This window comes from Balaenoptera borealis (genome assembly GCF_965194805.1).
Source record: "Balaenoptera borealis genome assembly, chromosome: 17".
NCBI classification, from domain to species: domain Eukaryota; kingdom Metazoa; phylum Chordata; class Mammalia; order Artiodactyla; family Balaenopteridae; genus Balaenoptera; species Balaenoptera borealis.
This window is the reverse complement of record NC_138876.1, coordinates 9828490-9854799: the sequence shown is the minus strand read 5'-3', so window position 1 is coordinate 9854799 and position 26310 is coordinate 9828490. Positions and strand designations below refer to the sequence as shown.

Sequence of the window (26310 nt, the reverse complement as noted above, 5' to 3'; positions counted from 1 at the left end):
TTTTGATCAGCAAGGCAATCAGAAGAGAATTTTTTCTTCCAGTGGATACAGAAAACAGATCTAAGAAAAGTCCCAGCTGGGACTGATAAAAGCATAGTAACATAAATATGTTCTTACATCCTGCTTTCCACCATGGCCAGCCCCACTCCCTACACATTTCCTTTTCTTCTGGTGTCAACATTCTCCAGTCTTAAGTGTGACTAAATCAAATGATTGTTTTATTCCTAGGTAGACATGAGCGACTGCCCTGCTTAGCCCTTTCCATGCAAACAATGATCACATCAGGACACTCAGGGTATGAGATGTTTGGGGTATGCTAACGCTACCTGGAGGAGAAGCTGGTCCTTTCCTGGAGCTTTCACAGAAAATTTCTAAATATCCCTGTTGAGAGAGTGACCTAGCTTCAGAGGGTGAATACACACATGCACACACACGCACACAACCTTTTAATACTAACTGACCGGGAAACAAGGTAGTAGGTAGAAACCCGGCATATATCTTCAGGACCAAAAGGGGAGGCAATGCAGCCTGATGGGGAGTATGTGGTTTTTTGGAGTCAGACATAACTGGGTTCTAATTCCAGTTCTGTTGTTCATTCACTGTATATCCTTCAGGGAATTAACTGATCTCTCAAATCACAATTTTGTCACTTGTAAAACAAGCATGTCACGCTTACCCAGTAAGGTTGATGTGAGAATGAAATGCAAAGAATATGAGCAATGCTCCCAACATGGTACCTGCCCCAAGCTCTCTACTTCTATTAGCGTTAATGATGCTGTGGATATTTATCTATATTCCTGGCAATGAAACATATTTGCTTTCTGTCTTGTTGTGCAGAACACAGGCATACCTTGTTTTATCACGCTTCACTTTATTGCGCTTTGCAGATACTGCGAGCTTTACAAATTGAAGGTTTGTGGCAACCCTGCATCAAGCAAGTCTATTGGTGCCATTTTTAAAAGCAGTATTTGCTTACTTGGTATGTCTGTGTCAGATTTTGGTAATTCTCACAATATTTCAAACTTTTTCATAATAGTTATATTTGTTATGTGATCTGTGATCAGTGATCTGTGATGTTACTATTATGACTTGCTGAAAGCTCAGATGATGGTTAGCATTTTTTAGCAATAAAGTGTTTTTTAATTACACTTGTGTACATTGTTTTCTTAGATATAATGCTATTGCACACTTAATAGACTACAGTGTAGTGTTAATATAACTTATATGCACTGGGAAACCCAAAAATCGGTGTGACTTGCTTTATTGTGATATTTGCTTTATGGTGGTGGTCTGGAACCAGACCTGCAATATCTCTGAGGTTTGCCTGTACAGAAATTTCTTTTGCGTTTTCAATCTTCACGGTGCACATATGAACTTCATGATAACCATAATGACCAAAGTCAGTCTACTCTGCAGAAACAACTAATATAGAAAACGGAAGTACCAAATGTGTACTTTTCCCCAGGTGATTCTTTTAAAAGGTCTGGAGGAGTAATAGAAAAATGCCTGGGTTCTGATGCCGTGATCAATGTGAAAGGGATGGATGGGACGATGGTGATGATTTCTCAATATATGAGGGACAGCACCCAGGCTCTAAAAGAGGGTTTGCTTCTAAAAGAGTGGCTCCACCTCTCTTGGCATTATCACTTGTCATAAAAATTAAGTTAAAATGATTCATATCCTTACACAATAGCCTTTATAGCGACATAAAAGCTTCACCCTTTGGTATCCTCTTGTAAATCATAAGTAAAGATGCTGTTTGTCTAAGGAGTCCATTCTTGGTCCCTACAATCCATTTTCCACAGGCAGCTAAAGTGATCTTTTAAACATCTAAATCCGATCATGTCACTGGCCAGCTTAAAATATTTCTATCACTTCCCTTAGAATAAAATCCAAAGTCGACTAGGTTTTCAAGATCAATGTCTGTCTCCTTTAACTTCATCTTGTATTCCTTCTTTCCCTACTCACTATGCTCTAGCCACTTGGGCCTTTTTGCTCTAACACACCAAATTTTTCCCACCCCAGGGCCTTTGCACTAGCCGTTTCCTCTATCTATAATGCTCTTTTCCTGATTATTCAAATGCAGGGTCCTTTCGGCACTCAAGTCACATTTTCAGAGGTCTCTTGATGACCCTATCTGCAGTAATTCTATCTGCCCCCTAGTCATATATTCATCTATATTTCCTTCTCAGAACTTTTGTGTTTTGGTTAATTGTCTGCATTCTCCACTCCCTTAAAATGTAACTCGTGGAGGACAGGGACCAAGTCTGTCCTCTCATTACTCGATCCTCAGCATCTAGAATACTAACACCTGTTAAATAATTGAATGAACCAGAGCTCAAGCCTACAAATAGATTTTAGTTGTAGCACGCAACCAGAAGGGGAAAATACAATCTTTCATCTGAGGACCCTTTTCTTAAGTCTTCATTTTCATCTCAAATTTTGTCTTTATTCTGAGAGATTCAATGACCATTTTGATGACTCATTCCAACAACTTAGCCTTGGACATCCTCCCCCATGTCAAAAATGTTCACTTTTGGTGTACTTCAACTACCTACTTCTCCTTTTGTAACCTTACATTTCAATAGTCCACCTGTGATCATAAGCCTCTTGCCTTCTAGTTTTCTTAATTTCATCCCACTCAGAGGCTCAGAGCATAGGAAGGCTCACGGGTATCAGAGCCAGGATTCAGGGATCTAGGATACCAAACCAGTGGGCAGAACACTGGCCCATGTCAGGAGTCAGGGATGCGAAACCTAAGTGCTCAGGGTGTCCAAGAGTGGGTTGAACCAACAATTTTAGCTTAACTGGACACAGATTATAAGGGCTGGGAAGATGCACAACATCAAAAACAAGAGATTATCTTTGGGCATAGACAGGGACTGGAACGAGACTCACATAGGGGCCAGAAATAATGCTAAGTGACTTCTCTTGCTCCTGCAAACCACTGACGGACTCCTGAAATGGGCAGCAGAGAGGGGACTGGGATAGAGTTGGGGTTCCTGGAAATCCAGAGCTCTTGCTTATCAGCTGGGACAGTTTGGCTTCTGACTTCACCACTGCGTCAAATCTGTCTCTTGCCAATGATGTTTTCCCATCCACTTCCCACCGGCAGTTTCCAGTCTTCATCTTACTGCGCGCCTCTTGGCTACATTTGGCAGTGTCGATCACCTACCTGCTCTTCTCAAAATGCTCTGCTCTGTGGGCTCCCGTGATGCCACACGGCCTAATCCTCTTCTGGTCCCTTTGCTTCCTATCTGACTCTGTCGTGGGATCCTGACTCTCTTTCACCCCCATCTGGTGTTCCTATAGGTCTGTCTTGTACCTTCTTAGTGTTTTATTTTACATATTCCTTGCAGTTATCTCTTTCATTCTCCTGGCTTCATCTAGCACTCCGATGCTGCCAGACTCACATCCCTTGCATAGTTTTCTCATGCCTGAGCTTCAGAAGTGTGTGTTCAATAGCCTTTTGGATATCTCTCCCTGGACCTCTCCTAGGCATTTCAAGTTTAACACGTCCTAAAGTAAATTCTTAGTGTTTCTCACCCAATCTCCTTCCATTCCACTATTTTATATTTCAGTGGGCAGTTCTACCATCTAACCAGTCACATCCAAGCAAAAAACCTGGAAGTCAAACTTGACTGGGTCTTCTCCTGTACCACCCACATCTATCATTTAATTAATTCATTCAGCAAACTGCAAGCAAGTCCTGTTACTTACCAGGTATTGTTCTAATTATGTACTAAATAGTGATAAGGGAAACAGATACAATTCCTGTCTTCATGAAGCATATACACTACCGGCTGACTTTAAAGTGTTTCTTTCCTCTGTCCCTCCTTCTCTTTTATTACTAGCAGTAGTTGGCATGTAACAGATGCTCAATTAATCTTTATTGAATGAATGAATACACGAGAATGCAACTATCCGAACATCTGCTGTCTATATAGCACAGATTATGGCATGACATACCAATGTCATTAAAAATATTTCAAAGCATACTTTGTGAATCAATAGAAACTAAAACATCTGGCCAATTTAGCTAGCAAATCCCCAATGAAGCATTAGTATGTTTTATCTGTGTTATGCAAACACTCAGATGGTCTGGGCTTTCTGTGGTATTGACTGGGTGTCTTGGCAGAGCACAGGCTCAGCCAGACCAGTTTTGATCTCTTCCAGGCACACATTATGTCTCTGAATTGCACATATGGCTCACTGACTTCCAGAGCTAAGCATAAGTGCAATTCTGATGCTTGTGACCATTTTAATTGACTCAATCATTTCCAAAATGTTGTTAGTGCCACTTGGTTATTTATGAATATCAGCATACATTCATTGGCTCTTAAGTCTGAAGACATCAAAAAAAATTGAGATTATTCATGTTGAAGATGGCAAATACAGGCAAAACTCAGGCATCGTAAGAAATATATGGTATGGTTAAACACCAAGAATAATAATCTTTGACTAATGATGACATCTTTTATAAAAACTATTTGATGACATCAGTAAATATCTTTAGGAAATCAGCAGATAAATATTTCCAGTATTCCTATATAATTCTACCAGATCAATCAATCATGAATTAAAACCAAGCATCTCTACCTCTCTTCTGGGTTCTCAATTCCTAGTAGCAAGGATAGGTACACACTGAGATTAGAACAACTAGGAATTATCCCCATTTCCACAATCAGCTTAAACGGACAGAGTTTTTCAAAAGGAAGGACCAAAAAGAAAAAGAAAAACAAAAAACCAAGAGAGAAAACTTTATGCAGAATTTTTGAAGTGTTCAGGGTGAGGCATGCATCTTTTTAAAATAAGCAGCATTCAGGCTCAAGCTAACAATAGGCAGAGGAAACAGAGGGTACTTTCAGCTGGGCATGCACCAACTCCAGGAAGTATTTAAGACTGTAATATTCTATAATAGCAAATTGTACCATGCATACCAATTCAGAGGTAGGCGTTGAAATCAGTGATGACTTGTGTAGGCATAATAATTTTGGGGGAAAGTAAACCTCACAAAAGAATATTAAAGACCTAAAGGTAGACTCTTGTAAGGCATGCGGGCTGGGTTCACGGGTTGAACCTACATCTTTGTGCAGTGAATGGGGTCCATGCACTGATCCTTAGCTCCTTCACACAGAGCTGGAAGGAAACCGAGGTTAACCTGGCCTCAGAGCGCCCCATCAATCTTTCAAATGCCGAATAAAGAGGCAAGACTTTCAGCATTTTAACCTTTTCCATTTTAAATGTCTTTAAGCAGACAGATTTTTCTTCATGACAAGTTAATGAGAAATGTTCAGGTCTGTGGATTAGAACAATGAACACATATATGTCTTCATAAAGCTCCAGACACTATCAATTTGGTCTATTTATTTCATAGTACTCTCAGCTTTTCCTTGGCTCCGGAGAATGTCAGAAGCTGTTTACAAGTCTTATATAGTGGCTTTTTTGGGGTTAGTTTCTTTAAAAAAGTACAATGAAGTCACACAATTTACATGAGTTCAACTATACGTGCCTGGCCTAAGGGAAGGGAAGGGAAAACCTGTTAGAGCAGGTGATTTTGCCCATGCTCTGAACAAGCATTCTGGAGAGGGGAGCATCTCTGAATCCACTTTGGTTCTCCCTTGATCAACTTCAGTTCTCTGGTGCCTCTCAGTGTCAGAGCAGCTCATTGGGTTTAGTGTGATTCTGGTATTTGAAGATATACTTTTAAAAATAATTTGATGATTGATAACTTACACCTGATGTACTGACTTTGTTGCTTTATCCCTCATGGAAGATGCAAATTCACACTACATAAGCATAGCATTATGTGGGTGGCTTTGAAATTGCTTACTACTCTTGAATGCCCTCATCCTTACCTCGCTTGCAGCTTTTATATTTCCAAATCAACAATGCCCTCCTGATTTTAAATTTCAGAGGGCACCTCGGTACTCCTAGCCGGCCAACTACCTAAAAAAATTGCATTCGCATGGACTTGACCTTTCCCCTTTGTTGTTAGTTTAATAACATGAGGTTTATCTTTTCCAACATGAGTAATTAATTTTGGTAAAATTATAATTCAGTTTCACATGACATTTATTTTTAGCTAGGTCAAAAAAAAAAAAAAACAAAAAAGGAGAGGGTGGTGGGAACCCTCTGGTATTTCTGGCATTTCCTGAAATGGCATACATAGGTTAACTCTGTCCTGAGGTGATACATTTGATTAATCACGATTAAGGCACTCAGCAAAGAAAGGGTTAAAGATGAATTGGTCTTCTCTGAGGCAACTGGGCTGGAGGTGCACATGCATTCACAGCAAACCAGAAGAAGGAAGCCAGGACTTACGTTCTGTTTCCCCACTATGTTATCAAAGGGCAGTTCGGGGCTCCAGGATCCTTCTGTGAATGTCGCCCCACTGTTTCTCCTGTCTGAGGAGCTCACAGATTCCTTGACGATGTCTTCAGGCAAAGACAGCAGACTCTCCTCAGGCTGCTTAATTAAATAGGTCTCTATGTTATGCTTCCTCAAGAATTCGTTCCTCTCTTTACCATGACCCTCTTCCACATTATAGTCACCATTGAGGCAGTCCAGCGTGGCTTTGGAAATGTGAATCCTCCTGTGTGGACAAAGCATAGGTTGTTATACACCTGACGTGGCTTGCAAAAGGCCATCTCTGTTTTCGGTCCTGTGCAAACCCAACATCAGGACTGTGCATGGGTGCTGTGAGGACGTGTCCTCAAGGACAGTATCTATTCCCCTGAAAAAGTAGAAAGAATGAAAGAAAACAAAAGTATAAGCATAAATCAATGAGCAGGTATCTATCACCAACCTCACCCCTAAGGTTGTTGTAGCCTCTGATAAATCGCAGCCCCATTGAGCCACATTTAAGCACTTCCTTTGGCTTTTCTTCTGACTGTCAGCCTGATCCCAGCAACTTTTAAGAATCAGTGATTTTTTCAGTCATGTTGATTATTTTGGAAAAACAATTTCCATAAATGTTTCTGAACTCAACGGCAATTCTTGTCCTATCACCATGCAAATGTAGTGCTTAGTGTTTTGGAACTTTTCTTATCTTTTCAATTTTCACATATTTGTGCCTTATTTCTTCAACTTGTCTATAATCTTCTTAAGAACAAAGGCAGGTCTTACAAGTCCACAGAGCTACATGGAGGGTCCTTTAGGAAAACCACTGTAAGATGCAATTTCCCCTGTAATGTGTGTATGGAAAGCAGAAGAGAACACAGCTGTGGATACGTGCAGGCTGGCAGCTGGCTAGCTCACTCACAAGGTAAGAGACTCATATCAGCCATCATAGTTCAAGATTCACATTTCTTCTTTAGCAAAACAACAGATGACATCAAGAGCCTTAAAGATCAGACATGAATTGTGGGAATGTCACATGGTAAATCCTTCTGGGCAAGAGTTCTTCTGTTCTCATAACTGCCTAACTCAATCAGACTACTTATCGTGCTGCACTGTGGTCTGGGTAGACTAGCTTGGTGTTTACAAGCATGGATGCTTTGGCCAGATTCCCTGGATTGAAACCCTAGCTCTGCCACTTGCTAGCTGAGAGATCTTGTGCAAGTTATTTAAGCTTTCTATGAGTCTGTCATCTCACCCATAACAATGGGAAAAATAATAGTACCCATTTTTTAGGGTCTTCGTGAGTATTTTAAGAGTTGATTCGTGTAAAGTAGTTAAAACAGTGCACGGTACACTGCACATGCTATAAGAACAAACCCTTAAATTATTAGGATTATTTTCACAAAAGCCATTATCTTATTTCTGTTGTTTATTCCATACCTCCTCAAGGCTTATAGGGTACACTCTAAATTCTGAACAAGGTCTCTAAGACCTCCACTCTCTGGGCCCTGCGACTTCAAGGCTCATTTTCTGACACTCTCTCCAGCGAATCAAGTAATTGGCATGTCGTCAAATTCAAGGTGCTACTTCACACCTACTAAACTCAGAACAAGCCATTCTTCCTGCCTAGAATGCTCACGCCATGTTTTCCACACAACAATTTCCTACTCCCTGATTCAGCACAAATTCATTTCCCTAGGCTGACTTCAGTGCTCTTTTAAATGAATGAATGAATGAATAAGGTAGATACTTAAGACTTTGCTTGGCTTCTGGATTCTAGAAACAATATATCCAAGGAAACAATTTTTTTTAAGGTGATGTTTCCAAATGCATTTTCTTCAGTGCTGCCTCTACTTCCCCTCGTTACCCCCCTTACCCATCCTGCTAAGTTCTTGCTTACAGAGAGAATAATCCACTGCAAAGGACATGTAAAGAAACAGAAACTACAAACAATGCATTTCTGCTCATTTAAGGCACATTCTGCATGTTTTCCGAATAAGTATCCTTGTATATAGACATTGATTTCAAACGTGAGGTAAGATACAGGCATACCTCGTTTTATTGTGCTTCCCTTTTTAGTACTGCACAGATACTTCAGTTTTTCCAAATTGAAGGTTTGTGGCAACCCTGAGCTGAGCAAGTCTGTCTTTCCAAGAGCGTTTTTTCACTTCATGTCCCTGTGTCACATTTTGGTAATTTTCAAAATATTTCAGACTTTTTCATTATATTTGCTATGGTGATCTGTGATCAGTGATTTTTGATGTTACTGTTGCAAAAAGATTACAACTCGCTGAAGGCTCAGATGATGGTTGGCATTTTTTAACAATAAAGTATTTTTTAATTGAGGTATGTACATTGGTTTCTTTAGACATAATGTTACTGCACACGTAATAGACTATGGTATAATGTTAACATAACTTATATATACTGGGAACCCAAAAATTCGTGTGACTCGCTTTACTGCAATATTTGCTCTATTGTGGTGGTCTGGAACCCAATCTGCAATATCTCTAAGGTACGCCTGTATCAAAAATAAAAGCATGTGAAAGATGTTTTGAGCTCTCTTGAGAAAAGTGCTAATTACAAGATATTCTCATGATAAATTTTGTTAATACGTAGGAACTCCGTAGTGTTGACCTAGGAGAATAGAAAAGATGTTTGACCTTCCATGAAACAAATAGATGTCCCAGTCTTTCTCAGATTAAGCTCAGAGCTGGGTGCTTGAAAGCTGTCTTTTTCTCCCAGGCAAAATGAAACTCCTGGACGTGTTTCGTAAAGTCTAATGGCTGATTTTCTTTTAAAATAATCAAGTTAAATACCACCCCATTTGGTATTTTCTCTAGATTCTACATTTTATTATTCTGCTGTCAACGCTCGGGGGACTAATATTTGCATATCCTAAATCAATATTATGTTTTCCATAGTGAAAGACATCCTTGCCGTTACTTATTCCTGACCCTACTGCTGAAGTTCTAATCAATATTTAAATGCTTTGATAGAAACTGGATTTTAGGTGTTCATTTTCATCTTTGCTCCTACCTTGAGCTTTGGAGTAATGCATTTGCAGCTGAGAGTCTGGGGATTACATTTCCCTCTAAGGAAATGAGTCAGTTCTCAGACAATATTCTCATATATTGAATGTCAGGTAAATCTGACACTTTCTGATACTTTTAAATGCCAGGATATACTAATAATAGTCATGATAGTAAATCAGATCTAACAGTTGGGCAACACTTGTTTTGTCTAAATGTTACTTTGTAGCCAAATGTATTCTATGTGCTTCGTTCCATGGATCATCTCATATAATTTCCATCCTTCCAACAACTATAGGTGATAAAGCGTTTTTTTCCCCCTCACTTTTCTGACAGTGAAACTGGCTCAGAGGCAGTGAGTAAGTAACTAGACCAAAGTCCCATCAGTGGTAGGTGGCAGTGCTGGATTGAGACAAAAACATTCACTTTCAGAGTCTTTCCAAGACCCTACAGCTACATCATAGGGTCATTACTACAACCACAGCTATTTCCTGAGCGAAGGACTTTATAGACATTGTTTCATCTCACTAAAGGTTGAGAACAGTGGTCCTCAAAATGAGGTACCAAGGCCAGCAGCGTCTGCATCACCTGGGAACTTGTCAGGGAGGCATATTCTCGGTTCCCATCCCAGACACAGCGATCAGAAACTCTGAGGGTAGGGCGTAGCTATTGATGGTTTAACAAACCACGTATGGATTCTCCATGACTGCGGGTTACAGACTATCAATCGTTATGCCGTGGCATTGGATGCCTCCTTTCCTTCTTCCTAGGTTCTATACATCACGCTAGGCACTGGGGACACAGAGGCACTGGAGAGTCATAATAAAAGGACAATCTTGAACAAACTGGACTGATAAATTAACAATGGAAGACAGTGATGGGTAGTGAGGCACTTAATAGCTGCGTTTATGTGACAGATTTAATTTCTTTGAGCCTCAGTCTCCCCATTAAAACAAGGAAGCCACGATTTACTACGTGGGGTGTTGTGAGATCAAATGATATGATGTATTCATGGTATTTAGCACTACTCAAGACGTGTTTAGAATTGGGGGCTATCTCGCTCATTGAAAGGAAAAGTAAGCTGAGTTTTTCCCTACAAATAGTGATTGATAGGAAGGGGAAATAACAGACATTAAAAAAGCAGAAAAATAAAAAACCAAACAATTTCAAATCATGGAAAGTTCAGAGATATGTCTGAGTTTTCAAAGGAAGGCTAAGGTCATATAGCAGGTCTGTAAGTCTTAACCCTGGCTGCCCATGAGAATTGCTTTAAGAACTTAAAATAGATTCTGCACAGATTTTGCTTTACATGAACTGGTCTGCGGTCTGGAACACCAGGATTTTTAAAATGCTCCTCTTCTGGTTCCAATGTTAAATCAAATCTGAAAACCAACGCTTTGCAGAGCTAGGTCCTGAACGCCAAGAGTGTCATCTCACCGTCCTCACTGCCTACGACAAATGTCACTAAAGTTTTGGGGCCAATATGTGCATGATGTTTTAATGTTCTGTCACCTCCAAAATAATTGCTTCTTGGACATATACTTCTGAATTCTGCACATGGGAAACCCACTGTCAGAAAGTGAGCAAATGATAAGTGTTAAGCAAGAAGAGGGTTTTGCTTTGGCTTACCCAGGGATTCCTCCAGATTCAAGTTTGTTTGCAATATCCACATCCCAAGACCAGACATCAAACTGCCACTTCCGTAGACCCAACACGCCACATAGCACTGAGCCCGAGTGGATTCCAATCCGCATGTCAACATCATGCTTCGTCCTTGACCGCACATACCTGTTGACATAGGTGAATGCAGAGACACATGTAAAAAGGCCAGTGTAGGCACCTTTGGCCTGGGTGGCAGCCTGGGTCTTGCCTACTCCACAAGTTCAACTCCTGTCCATTCATATGCCACCTCTTCCATGAAGCCTTCTTGGATTTCCTGATAACAGAAAGATACCCGTCCTCCTCCAAACTCTACTAGTCTTTTGTCTGAACGTTTAAGGGCCCTTATCACCCTTCTCCCCAAACCTGCTCATCCTATATAACTTCTGTCTCAGGGAATGGCATCAATCTCTCTCTCTACTCACTACTGTACAAACCTGGGATAGACTATAGATTCTGCACTTCACTGCACACTCCATTTCCAACCTAAATATTTTAATTTTTATTCCATTTCCGTCTCTCCATTCCTCATACCAACACTCTAGTTCAGGCCACCATCAGGCTTCAGTGTGGGGTCCCTGCCTCAGCCTGACCACCTTCCAGCTCATGTTCTACCATGTTCTACATGGCTATCACAAACACAGAAGTGACCTTGTCACTCCATCACTGCCTTGTCTAAAACTCTTTCCTGACCTCCTGACTCCTTAGAGCAGTGGTCTCTGGAGTAGTGTGCTCACATCCCAGGGCTGAGCTGGGTCAGCGGTTGGGAAGCAGGAAGACAATGATACAGCTTCCATCCATAGCTTTCGTGTTTTATCTTTACCAAAAATTGATATATGGGTTGACTTTAGCCACCTTACAGGGTCTGTGTCAGACTGACCTCTGACTGTAAGCACAGGGGAGGCATCTTGAGAAAAGAGGAAGATTTCTACCATCAGGAGTTTCCTCTGGGCACACGCATCCCTTCTTCATTTTCAAAATATTTCAAACAATTTTAGTTTAAGAGTTAAAGGATGTCATTTATATAGAAAGAAATTCAAATGGTAGACTATAACACTTTGAAATAGAAGAACTAGAAAAATCTTCATTGCCACATAGCAACCCAGTGGTTATTTTACTTCAAAATAGTTAAAGGAGTTGTCAAATTTAAGGATGATTTATCTTTAAGGCAGCTTATGTGATCAACATAGCTTTTTAATTTAACTACTATGTACAAAATAGATAAGCAACAAGGATATGTTGTATAGAACAGGAAATTATAGCCATTATATTTATTTATTTGGTTGTGCTGGGCCTTAGTTGCGGCAGGCGGGCTCCTTAGTTGTGGCTCACCGGCTCCTTAGTTGAGGCACATGGACTCCTTAGTTGTGGCATGTGAACTCTTAGTTGCGGCATGCGTGTGAGAACTAGTTCCTTGACCAGGGATTGAACCCCGGCCCCCTGCATTGGGAGCATGGAGTCTTAACCACTGTGCCACCAGGGAAGTCCCATAGCCATTATCTTGTAATAACTTTTAATGGAGTATAATCTGCGAAAATACTGAATAACTATGCTGTACACCTGAAATATAATATTGTAAATCAACTATACCTCAATAAAAATTAAATTAATATAAAAAATAAAGATGATTTATCCCTTTTTCTTTGACATGAAAGCAAGTGTTCCAAACTCTCTAGCTTTTCTGTGATAATAAGTTGCTATTAATATCCAAATATTTGGAAGAATCCAAACTTGCATAATTTGTTTATCCAAACTGAAGAGGATGATTTAAGAAGCAGTGAACAAGTAACTGCTTTTCATAAGAAATTCATGGTCTGAAGAGAGAATTTTGAAAATGGAAGTTTGGAAATGTCTCTACCTCTTCGGGAACTTGGTTGTCAAACTTAAGTTATGTCAACTATCAAAATTCTCAGAGGTGCATATTGACTAATGTCAGGGAGGAAAACAATTTTCCTCTGACTGGTCTAAGAATTAAATTGACATGAGACAGATTAACAGGAGAAAATTGAATTTAATTACATGCATACAGGACCTCCTAAGAAAAATGAGACCCCAGGACAAGTCAGGGAATGGAGGCTTCTATGCTGAGAGAAGGAGAAGGGGACAAGGGTTTGGGACTTCAAAGGGGAGGAAAGCAATTTACAGGAAGATGGGAAAGAAAAGTTTGGTAAACAAATGTTTGCCATGCTTTGCAGAGACAACGGGATACAGAGAGGGGTTTGATCAAACAGGCCTCCTTGCTAAGTTCCCCCCCCTTGCTAAGTTTAGCTCATATTCCTTGTTGTGGCTCTGAGGATAGCTCTCTTCCTGGGATAGAGCCAATCTAAATTCTTTTAGGCAGTTAAGGGGGAGCAGGTAAACGTTCTTCCTGAGCCTTTTGTTTCTTAAAAACCACCAGCCTAAAATAATCCTCATGCCAAAGAGACACATTTTGGGGTGGCAAATGTTGCTCCCTTGCAGTAATCTATTTTAAAATTTTCCAAATGAAGAGTTTTGGTGGCGTTTGAACCCATTTGTTAAAAAATATAAAAAATCTACTGCCCTCTAATGAGCTTGTATGAACAACGCACAGACATCAGAGAAGAAGAAAATGTACGACAAGATGTATAAAACTTCGGCATAAATGACCATAAATCTGATGGTCATTAGAGCCAGATACAGAAATAAATTGAATTTGAAACCTCACCTTTGCATTTCTGCATCATAAACTATTAAGATTAAAATAAAATCAGTTATGGTGAAACCCACTGCTCTCACTAAAAAATGGTGAGAGCAGAAAGATTTCTGCACTATAATTAAATTTAAAATATTTAAAAGTATATTTATTTCATCATTATCCTTAACAATCCATATTTCATGTATGTTTTACAGTATATGTTTTAAATGTGCGAATATAATGATAGAATAGATAATAATACAGTTTATAAGTCATTATAAGCATTTTTGATAAAGATGGGGGATCAAAATACTCAGAAACCACTGACCTGTAAGATAAAATGGAAAACCCTCAGAATGGGAGAAAATAGTTGCAAATGAAGCAACTGACCAAGGATTAATCTCCAAAACATACAAGCAACTCATGCAGCTCAATATCAAAAAAACAAACAACCCAATCCAAAAATGGACAGAAGACCTAAATAGACATTTCTCCAAAGAAGATATACAGATTGCCAACAAACACATGAAAGAATGCTCAACATCATTAGTCATTAGAGAAATGCAAATCAAAACTACAATGAGATATCATCTCACACCAGTCAGAATGACCATCATCAAAAAATCTACAAACAGTAAGTGCTGGAGAGGCTGTGGAGAAAAGGGAACCCTCTTTCACTGTTGGTGGGAATGTAAATACAGCCACAATGGAGAACAGTATGGAGGTTCCTTACAAAACTAAAAATAGAACTACCATACGACCCAGCAATCCCACTACTGGGCATATACCCTGAGAAAACCATAAATCAAAAAGAGTCATGTACCAAAATGTTCATTGCAGCTCTATGTACAATAGCCAGGACATGGAAGCAACCTAAGTGTCCATCAACAGATGAATGGATAAAGAAGATGTGGCACATATATACAATGGAATATTACTCAGCCATAAAAAGGAACAAAACTGAGTTATTTGTAGTGAGGTGGATGGACCTAGGGACTGTCATACAGACTGAAGTAAGTCAGAAAGAGAAAAACAAATACCGCATGCTAACACATATATATGGAATCTAAAAAAAAAGAAAATGGTCAGAAGAACCTAGGGGCAAGATGGGAATAAAGATGCAGACCTACTAGTGAATGGACTTGAGGATACAGGGAGGGGGAAGGGTAAGCTGGGACAAAGTGAGAGAGTGGCATGGACATATATACACTACCAAACGTAAAACAGATAGCTAGCGGGAAGCAGCCACATAGCATAGAGAGATCAGCTCGGTGCTTTGTGACCACCTAGAGGGGTGGGATAGGGAGGGTGGGCGGGAGGGAGATGCAAAAGGGAAGAGATATGGGGACATATGTATATGTATAACTGATTCACTTTGTTATAAAGCAGAAACTTACACACCATTGTAAAGCAATTATACTCTAACAAAGATGTTTAAAAAAAAAAAAAAGATAAAATGGAAAATTCCTAGCCTGGCACATAAAATCCTTCATGACCTGTCCTGTGTCTTCCTTATTAACCTCATTCCTCATGCACACACTGGACTCCAGCCATCCAAACTACAAGTCACTGCCTGAACCCTGGGCCCAGGATGCTCCCTCAGTCTGGAATGTTCATTCCCTCCTTCAGTTGAAATCTGGATTATGTGCCTTTCCCAGTGTTCCTATTGCATCCCACGTGAACAATAAGTGGGATACTGCATTGTAATCATCTGTCTCCTCTACTAGATTCTAAACTAATTTACGGTACAGACTTTGCATGGCTCAGTGCCATCCATCCCTCCTAACATGGTACCATGTTTGGAACATGGCGACACTCAATCAATGTTTATTGAATGGAAGAATGGATGGGTGAGTGGATGGGGAGTCACTATTCATGTTTCCACATCTCTAAGCATTTTGATAAAGAGTATAAACCCCTGGAAGGCAATATTCCTGTCTGAGTTATCCTTGTATCTCTTACAGCCTAGAGAACGCCTCACACATAGTTGGGTTTTTTTTAAAAAAATAAATGAATGATTCCATGTACAAATTGTATCTTTGTATTCCCTGTTCTTAACAAGTTTTAAGATAATACATTTATTTAAACAATAAAGTGTTAGTGGGTTGTGAATATAGAAATATTGAAATAAATTAGATATTAGGAAGGCAGCCACGGACATTAGAAAGAATGCTTGTAGCTAAAGGGTGAGACAGTTCTTGTCCCTGGTGAGGATTCTAGTTTCTGGGCCATTGTTTTAACTTTAACTTTTAAGTTAAAAACTGTATGGGAGTTTGGGATTGACATATACACACTACTATATTTAAAATAGATAACCGACAAGGACCTACTGTATAGCACAGGGACTTCTACTTAATATTCTGTAATAACCTATATGGGAAAAGAATCTGAAAAAGAATAGATACATGTATATGTATAACTGAATCACTTTGCTGTACACCTGAAACTAACACAACATTGTAAATCAATTATAATCCAGTATAAAATAAGAATTTTTTTAAAAAAGGAGGAGGAGAAGGAGGAAGAAGTAAACAAAAAACCCTGTATGTGTATACAGTTTTTATACACAAACCCTTCATCCACTGATGATAAAAACAGTAGAGGCCATTTGAAAAATTCAATAAAGCAAGAGGAGAAATAGCATCAAGCACTTGAGAAGAGCATTTTAGTTTCTGATGCTTTCTCATTGAGTTTCTACGAGGCAGGTCATCTGTGCTGTTCACCATGTCTTGTACCGCAATATCCAAACACATATTAGGATTATACTTTCCTATATATTTCATGTTATTTTTAGCCAATAAAATGTGAGAAGTGATATGGATCATTTCTGGGCAGAAGTTTTAAAAGCCTGATCAACCACACTCCTTTTTCTTTTTTTTCTGTGTCCAGCCTCAGTCGAGGACACTTGGTGATGAGGCCTTCTTAACCACGGTTCCTGAATGAGGATTATGTAGAGTGGTACCCTGCCATTCCCTCAACCATCTCATAATGGACAGGAAACGTGAGTGAAAACTGAATCTTTGCTGTTTTAAGCCACTGAGATTTGGGGGGATGTTTGTTACGTCAGCATAACCAGGACCATCCTGACTGGTACAATCATCATTCCCAATCTACATCATTCTCATTATATGAGCATCACTATAGTAGAGGGTGTAATATGGACTCTAGTGCCAGACTACCTGAGTTTATATCTTGCTCTGCCACTTACTAGCTGCATGACCTTAGGCACGTTACTTAACTTCTATCTATAAAATGGGAGCGATAATAGCATTGTCAGGGTTAAGTGAATAAAGATATGTAGAGAGTTGAGAATAGTCTCTGGCACATACTAAGGACTACTTGGTTGCTTATCACATATGAAGGAACTGCAGGAAAGTTAACCTATTTTCTTGTGGCCACATAGCTGGTAAGCATGATTCTAAGACTAAACTGGGGCTGCTGTTTTTTAAACCTCATACTCCTTGCAACGTAGACACTGTATGTGGTGTGTGATTCTGGGCAAATAGCTTAATCTTATCCAGAGTTTCAATGGTTGTAGAATAAAGCTCTAGCTGATTGTTTCACTTACAGAGCCTTTGTGAGCCCCAAAGGAGATAATGGATGTTAAAGTGCTCTGCCAACTAATTGTGAGGGTCTATTAAACAGCACACCATGCTAATGACATTAGGCAATTAACATTATACAGGGAATGCACTGGAACATCTTAATGAAAAGACATTTAGATTTTTTATTTTCTTCTACAAAACAAAAATCATAAGAAGACAAACTTTTTCACTGCACTGTTTTTGTTGTGTCTGGGATTTGACTTAATAAAAGAGAAGAATGAAATTACGGAGAAGTAATGAATAATTTACAGACAGCGATCCTCTTTGGAAAGGCCACCCAGCGGTTGCACGGAACTACGAACACATTCCATGTGTTTCAAGATCAGTTCTTGAGGGGGGAGGGGGCCTTTGAGCATCCTTGAAGCTAAAATGGAGGGAATTCTGCTCTGAGTTACAGGTCCTTTTCAATTTTTCCAAAGTAGACCCCCACCGATGTTTTGCTGTGCCTCATCAGTCGCAAGTAAAGAAAAAAAAAATGCCTATAGATCACTCGCCTTATAAACATCTGCACCTGCTCTTTTTCTCCACAAACTCTGAGCTTCTGGAGGGCAGGCGTACCATCTTTCATTTCCACATGCCCACACTTAGCACAGCGCTTAGCACATAGTGCTCAGAAGTGTTTGTTGAATTCATGGACAAAGCTCAAAACCTTTCTTGCTCTATAGCCCCTTGTTGTCCCAAGATGCTTCTAAGAGTCCCAGGGGAACCACGGAGGTGTGTTTGGCCCTGCCAGTTGGGGAGTGGGGAGACCCTCTACATCTTCCCCTTTCAATTAAAGCAGCTTTGCTCTCATCTGTTTTCATGGAGGGCTTCTAGCTAAGATTTCTTTTAAATAAAGACTCCACTTAATAGTTATTATTATTTTTTGTAGCTCTAGATCAAGCTGGGTACCAATAATGCAACAGTTTACCAGCATAAGAGTGAAGATGTCATTTCCTTTAATTGAACTATTAAAGATGAGTGTTTGGTATATGATAAAAAATGAAGAACCTTAGAAATGTTCTTTCAGTTGAAATGCTTCAAATGGTTCATTTTTAAGCCAATTAACCAATCCATCGATGGTGCTGGAGAAATGACAGCCATCATTGATCTGTAGATTAGACTTTCTCCACCCGTTAAATAAATGGATGAGTAGAGAGACAAACTTCAGCAGAGTAGCAGATTGGTACTGTGGGTGAAGTAATTCCAACTCCTCAGCTTTGGGAGCAGAGACTGGAGTTCTAATGCTGCATCTACCCCTTGTTGGCTGTGGAAACTGGAGCAAAGGAAGTAAATTCCCCTCTGTAAAATGGGAATGATATGGGCTTCTCAAAGCAAGTGACTCTCAACACCACCAAGGGGCATGGAGTCTGCATTAAAGCAGGCCTGGATGTGAAGTTAGGTATCTCAACTTACTACCTGTGGGCCTCATGCTAGTTGCATTAGTCTCTAAGTCCCAGTTTTCTTAGGTGCAATGGGAAAGAGAACTAGGTTTTTGCAGAGTTGTTAGGATAGTTTATAAAATCATGTATATAAAGCACTTAACCTGGTGCAGTTTGAACACTCAAAAATAGTGGCTACTACTAATTTTTGTTAGTAATTAACAAAATTAACAATTTGTAATTATACAACTATATACAGGTTGAACCAGACCAAAAAAAAATTATGAATTGATCACACTACCCTTTCCTGCTAAAATTGTGCCTGCATTTGCTCTATTTACATCTAAATAGCTTCAACCAACCCATTTCATATACCAACTGGGCAGTTCCTAGACATATATTGGTTCAAAAAGGATGAACTAATTTACAGTGTAGTAAGAACTGAGTGATTGGTCCTCAGCTCCCTAGATGAAACAGTGCCCTTGGACACTCTGGGAAAAATGGAAAAACAAGGGAGTTAGTTATGGAGGTCAACTAGGGTCACTGTGCAGGGTGTTCTGTGCAAGTGTCAAGTCTTATCTTTACAATAACCCTGGGTACCATTACCAGTACCATTTTACAAATTAGGAAGCTGAGTTCCAAGAAGTTCCTTTCTTTAGGTCACACACATAGAGGTGGAATAGCTGGAATTTCATCCCAGGTGTGTGAGCCTAAATGTAGTGGTCCGTTTCTTCTACCCTGAATGGTTTATTTTGAAAAAGGAGCCATGCTTAGGGGTACATGAACCACTGGGGTTTGATCTGGCTCTGCCCAATAGATGGATGACACAGTCTCTGCCAGCTAATTCCAAAAGTCAGCAGACTTATAGCAAGCTCCCTTCTGTAGATTCCAGAGTTCACTGAGGGTACCTCAGGGGTCACTCACTGTTGGGGTGGGAGCTGCCAGCATGGTGGCCATGGAGCCCGACTTTGCCTTCAACCATGATCTATCCTATAGCCTTTACTGGACTTCAGAGTCAGCCTGCCTTACAAACCATGGGGCCCATCTGCTTCTAAAAAGTTGGAAAGCTACCGTGTCTTATCCTAGCATGGAGGTTGCAGTTTCACAAAGTACTTCATTCTGATGTCCACAACAGTTCTGATAGGTAGATACCTATCAGCATTATAAATTTCCATTTTACAGATGAGGCAACTGAGGCTCCAAGAGAGTTAAGATGTAACTATTATCTCTTCTGTGTTGGCCTTTTATCTTCATAAAAGATCTCATTTCATTCTCACCCTATGCTACATGTACAGTCCATTTATCTCATTTGTTCATTTATTCAACAAGCATCTCTTGAAGTCCTCAGCAGATATAAGCAGGGAACCAAACAGACAAATCAGAAAATCAGTTCCTGTATTTATGGAGATTGCATTAGGATGGTTTCCCCCCATTTTACAGCTAAGGAGGCTGGAGCGGAGAGAGGTTAAGTCACTCGCTCAAGGTCAGGAAGTAATGGGTCCTGATCGGCCCTCACAATGCCGGGCTGCAAGCTGAGAGCTCTTTGGACACTTTCCTGCTGCTTGCACTCCCTTCAGCACCATCCTCCTGCTTCTGGGGGTGGAAAGGTAACGGGAAAACCTGGAGCAGGATTCCTGTTCAGAAGCAGTGTGGACTGCATGAGAGAAAAGCGAGAGAAGCAATCCATCCACCCATTTCCCACACTGAGCTCTATGTCTTTCTCTCTCTGTAAAAGTAGAGTTTTGAAAAACTAAGGTTGCCCTAAATGGTGTGTGTGTGTGTGTGTGTGTGTGTTCGTACTCTGCAATGCGTACTTCTTTAAACTCACAAGCATATTCTCATGCCATTGAATATTAATGTAAATCATGGTACTTAACGGTTACCCATTTCCCTATTTTGTAATATGCAAAACTTTACCTAACCAGTTCCCTGCCTTTAGACATTTAGGGAGTCAGATGAGCATGTCTCAGGGTCTTTGCCCTGCTGCTTAGGCTGCGTGTCATTGGCCGGAAGTTATCTATCCTATCAGAGTTTCAAGTTCTTCGTCTGAAAATTGGGGAAAGTAACAGTATTTTCCTCTCAGGGCTGTGGTCAGGATTAGGTGAGGCGAGTCAGGAAGGTTATTTAGTATAGTGTCTGGCACACGGTGAGCATTCAATCAACATTAGCTTTATCAGCTATTGTTACCAGATAGCTCCAGTCTTCACCGTTGTAAATAATTTTGCAAAAAGAATACTTGTTCATGTGGAAGACAACTCTGATGCACTTCAAAGAGAAGTGCAGCCTTATGGATGCCGTTGTCAGTGACTTTTCAGAACAAGGTGAGAAAGGGGGTTTGAGGAGGAAAGAGAGAGAGAGAGAGAAGCAAGGGAGAGAGGGAGACAAAGAACAAAAAAGAACTACAGGAGGGAGAAAGAAGGAGGAACAGATGGGGCGAGGCATGCAGGGGGCTTGGGCACGCTTGCCTCCGGTGAGGAAAGCAAAATAACTCCTGCTTTTCATTCCTGGTCCTGCCATGTTGCTTGGCTGGGCAACCCCGTCACAAGGATTAAGACCTTTGTTCCAATTAGCCATCAGGGACAAGCCAGTTCCTGCTTGACATTCTGGTGTCATTCCATGCCTTTTTAGCAACTGTGCTGAGAAGACCGGGCTCTGTAATTTTCATTAAGATTCATCAAGGGAGCCTTCGGAGATTATTAATAAAGATACTGCATATAACACAGCCCACCGTCCGCTCTAGTGTCTCCTCAGCTATCAAGTCTTTCCAAAATAGAGCCAGGGCGTGTGAAGAGGAGCCACCTGGAGCCACTTTTCAATCTACGTAATGGAACTATTATCTAAGCCTATTTTAATTAATTAAATTTTATGAACAGACAGCCATGAGATGCTATTAAATGCTTTATTAGAAATAAAGTTATATTCAATCACTTTTCTTTTGCCATTCATCTAGCTAATACCATGTTTCTAAAATCAAGTATTTTTTTTTTGATGGAATAAATTTACTAAGAGGCTTGATTAAGGCTTATGATCTTGTTACTGTCAGAAGTTTACTGACTTTTCTTCCCTCTCAATGTCAGTTCTGCTAACTTATTAAGGATGTATGTGAGACCTCCTAGGCTATACTTTGATCCTTTGGGTATCAATGGCAGATTTCAGGCATCAGAAACAACTGCAGAAATCTGGAGCTAGGAGGTAGGATGCCATAACTGTTAAGACCAATAGCTTTGGCATCAGATGGTTCTGGATTGGTGCCCTTATTCTGCCACCGACTAGCTGTGTGATTTCGGGCAATTACCCAAACTCCGTAAGCTCCAGTTTCCTCATTGGTAAAGTAGGAGCCTAATTCCAGAGCTTAGTCAGGATGTACCCATATAGCTATACTGGTTGTTTTTGGTTAACATCCATTCTGATTGGCTTCCCTGGCCTATTCTGATTAGTCCAGGCTTTAGCCATACTAGTTGTTCAATATTTTGCTCTCCACCCCTGCCTAACTCCCAGGATTGTTATAAGGACTAAATGAGCTAATGTATGTAAAACCCTTATCTCAGTTGATGGCATATAGTAGGTGTTCATTAAACCCTAGTTATTGTTATTATTATTTTACTAGAATAGAAGCCCTAAGAAATGAATAGCTTTCTGTAACTTAACTGAGTCAAATTTTCCAGTGTCCAGTCTCAGCCCTAATTGCAAGATTCTATTAAAAATGTTTCTAGGGTGATAACATGCATGCTATCTACTTAAATTTTCAAAAGAACACTCTGAATTTGGGATCTTATGATTCCCATTTCACAGAAGAGGCCATGTAGGCTCTGAGAAGTTAAGTCACATTCATCCACAGCCACACACCTAATAATGGGAAGAAGCAGGAACCAGGTTATGTCTGCTGACTGCAGGTCAAGGTCATTCAGTACATTCCCTTCAAGTCATCTCATAGTGCTATAGTCACTCTTTCAAGGAACCATTGCTGTGATCACATCCAGCAACAAACTCTATCTTTAATAAAGTGGAACCCTGTCCAAAATACTTAAGAGTATTACAAATTGATAAGGTAAGTTTACTATAATGATAAATATTTGATTTAATTTAAACTTCTGTGTCACATATGGTGTCTTGGGGGACTCGGGGTCTCAGCTTTGGAGGATTATAACCTTTTCCTATTTCACAGTTACTGCTCTATTTCAGGTCCTTAGTTCTCTTTACTGGACTGTTACAAAAATATCTCCCAGCCAGTTTCCTTCCCCTTGGCCTCTGATTTCTCTCATCCAGAGTCAACTGGAGAGACAGTTATCCATCTCCATGGTTACCTTCCTCAACCCAGATCAGAACATGACACTTCCCCACTTCAAGTGTCAGCGACTTCCCATTGCCTGAGGGATGAAGCCCCAGTATGTCTTACAAGGTCACCAACTGTCTGTGCACTAACTCCATTGACTGAATTTAGAATTGTAGGGATCACCAAGGCCTGCTTCAAATCCTTAACACACACACATATATATGCACAAACATACACATGCACACACAAGTATAGACACATAGGTGCTCACATACTGATGCATATCTACACATCTGCACGCAAGCACACGCACAAACACACATACACACCATACACATATACATATGTACACACATATACACAGCACATATATATACACAGCACACACGTACACACACACAATACATATACATAAGCATATGAGACGCTAAGGCTGCTGCAGCCACCAGGAAGCCTGTGTGCGAGCACAGGTCACTATCCACACCTCCCCTCCCGGGAGCCTGTGCAGCCCGCCACTGCCAGGGTCCTGTGATCCAGGGACAACTTCCCCGGGAGAATGCACGGTGCGCCTCAGGCTGGTGCAACATCACGCCGGCCTCTGCCACTGCAGGCTCGCCCCGCATTCCGTACCCCTCCCTCCCTCCAGCCTCAGTGAATCAGTTGCTCCTTTCACCCCATCCTGTCTGGGCACAAAAAAAGCCTGAGGGTGACCTACACACAGAGGCGGGGCCAAATCCAAAGCTGAACCCCGGGAGATGTGCGAACAAAGAAGAGAAAGGGAAGTCTCTCCCAGCAGTCTCAGGAGCAGCGGATTAAATCTCCACAGTCAACTTGATGTACCTGCATCTGTGCAATACCTGAATAGACAACGAATCATCCCAAATTGAGGAGGTGGACTTTGGGAGCAACTGTAGACTTGGGGTTTGCTTTCTGCATCTCATTTGTTTCTGGTTTTATGTTTATTTTAGTTTAGTATTTACAGCATATTATCATTGGTAGATTTGTTTATTGATTTGGTTGCTCTCTTCCTTTTTTTAATATATATATATTTTGCTTTTTCTCTTTTTGTGAGTGTGTATGTGTATGCTTCTTTGTGTGATTTTGTCTGTATAGCTTTGCTTTTGTCCTAGGGTTCTGTCTGTCTGTTTTTTGTTTGGTTTTTTTTTAGTATAGTTTTTAGTGCTTGTTATCATTGGTGGATTTGTTTTTTGGTTTGGTTGCTCTCTTCTTTCTGTCTCTTTTTTTTTTACTACTTTTTAATTTTTTCATTTGTAATAATTAAAAAAATTTTGATTTAAATAACTATTTTATTTCTTTCTTTCTTTCTTTCTTTTTTCCCCTCCCTTTTCTTCTGAGCTGTGCAGCTGACAGGGTCTTGGTGCTCCGGCCGGGTGTCAGGCCTGAGCCTCTGAGGTGGGAGAGCTGAGTTCAGGACATTGGTCCACCAGAGACCTCCCGGCTCCACGTAATACCAAACGGTGAGAGCTCGCCCAGAGCTCTCCATCTCAATGCTAAGACCCAGCTGCACTCAACAACCAGCAAGCTACAGTGCTGGACACCCTACGCCAAACAACTAGCAAGACAGGAACACAACCCCACCCATTAGCAGAGAGGCTGCCTAAAATCATAATAAGGTCACAGACACCCTAAAACACACCACCGGATGCAGTCCTGCCCACCAGAAAGACAAGATCCAGCCTCATCCACCAGAACACAGGCACCAGTCCCCTCCACCAGAAAGCCTACACAACCCACTGAACCAACCTTAGCCACTGGGGGCAGACACCAAAAACAACGGGAACTATGAACCTGCAGCCTGCAAAAAGGTGACCCCAAACACAGTAAGTGAAGCAAAATGAGAAGATGGAGAAATACACAGCAGATGAAGGAGCAAGGTAAAAACCCACTAGACCAAACAAATGAAGAGGAAATAGGCAGTCTACCTGAAAAAGAATTCAGAGTCATGATAGTAAAGATGATCCAAAATCTTGGATATAGAATAGAGAAAATACAAGAAACGTTTAACAAAGAACTAGAAGAACAAAAGAGCAAACAAACAATCATGAACAACACAGTAAATGAAATTAAAAATTCTCTAGAAGGAATCAATAGCAGAATAACTGAGCAGAAGAATGGCTAGGTGACCTGGAAGATAAAATGGTGGAAATAACTACTGCAGAACAGAACAGAGAAAAAAGAATGAAAAGAATTGAGGACAGTCTCAGAGACCTCTGGGACAGCATTAAACACACCAACATTCGAATTATAGGGGTCCCAGAAGAAGAAGAGAAAAAAAAAGGGACTGAGAAAATATTGGAAGAGATTATAGTTGAAAACTTCCCTAATATGGGAAAGGAAATAGTCAATCAAGCCCAGGAAGTGCAGAGAGTCCTATACGGGATAAATCCAAGGATAAACATGCCAAGACACATATTAATCAAACTATCAAAAATTAAATACAAAGAAACAATATTAAAAGCAGCAAGGGAAAAGCAACAAATAACATACAAGGGAATCCCCATAAGGTTAACAGCTGATCTTTAGGCAGAAACTCAGCAAGCCAGAAGGGAGTGGCAGGACATATTTGAAGTGATGAAAGGGAAAAACCTACAACCAAGATTACTCTACCCAGCAAGGATCTCATTCAGATTTGATGGAGAAATTTAAACCTTTACAGACAAGCAAAAGCTAAGCCAATTCAGCACCACCAAACCAGCTTTACAACAAATGCTAAAGGAACTTCTCTAAGCAGGAAACACAAGAGGAGGAAAAGACCTACAATAACAAACCCAAAACAATTAAGAAAATGGTAATAGGAGCATACATATCGATAACTACCTTAAACAAAAATGGATTAAATGCTCCAACCAAAAGACACAGACTGGCTGAATGGATACAAAAACAAGACCCATATATATGTCTGAAGACCCACTTCAGACCTAGGGACAGATACAGACTGAAAGTGAGGGGATGGAAAAAGATATTCCATGCAAATGTAAATCAAAAGAAAGCTGGAGTAGCAATTCTCATATCAGACAAAATAGACTTTAAAATAAAGACTATTACAAGAGACAAAGAAGGACACTACATAATGATCAAGGGATCAATCCAAGAAGAAGATATAACAATTGTAAATATTTATGAACCTAACAAAGGAGCACCTCAATACATAAGGAGAATGCTATCAGCCATAAAAGGGGAAATCGACGTAACACAATCATAGTAGGGGACTTTAACACCCCACTTTCACCAATGGACAGATCAACCAAAATGAAAATAAATAAGGAAACACAGCTTTAAATGACACATTAAACAAGATGGACTTCATTGATATTCATAGGACATTGCATCCAAAAACAACAGAATACACTTCTCAAGTGCT

The 26310-nt window shown here is 40.3% G+C and overlaps 1 protein-coding gene across 3 annotated transcripts in view; it reads right to left on the bottom strand.

Annotated features, from left to right (window-relative positions):
• ADCY8 (adenylate cyclase 8) overlaps positions 1-26310 on the bottom strand; it is a 230034-nt gene that overhangs the window by 103213 nt on the left and 100511 nt on the right. For all 3 annotated transcript variants that reach the window (XM_082363043.1, XM_082363044.1, XM_082363045.1), the window contains exons 6-7: positions 11004-11162; positions 6325-6595 (exon numbers count right to left, since the gene is read on the bottom strand). In XM_082363043.1, coding sequence (XP_082219169.1) covers positions 6325-6595; positions 11004-11162 — 430 coding nt within the window. The remainder of the gene's footprint in view (positions 1-6324; positions 6596-11003; positions 11163-26310) is intronic.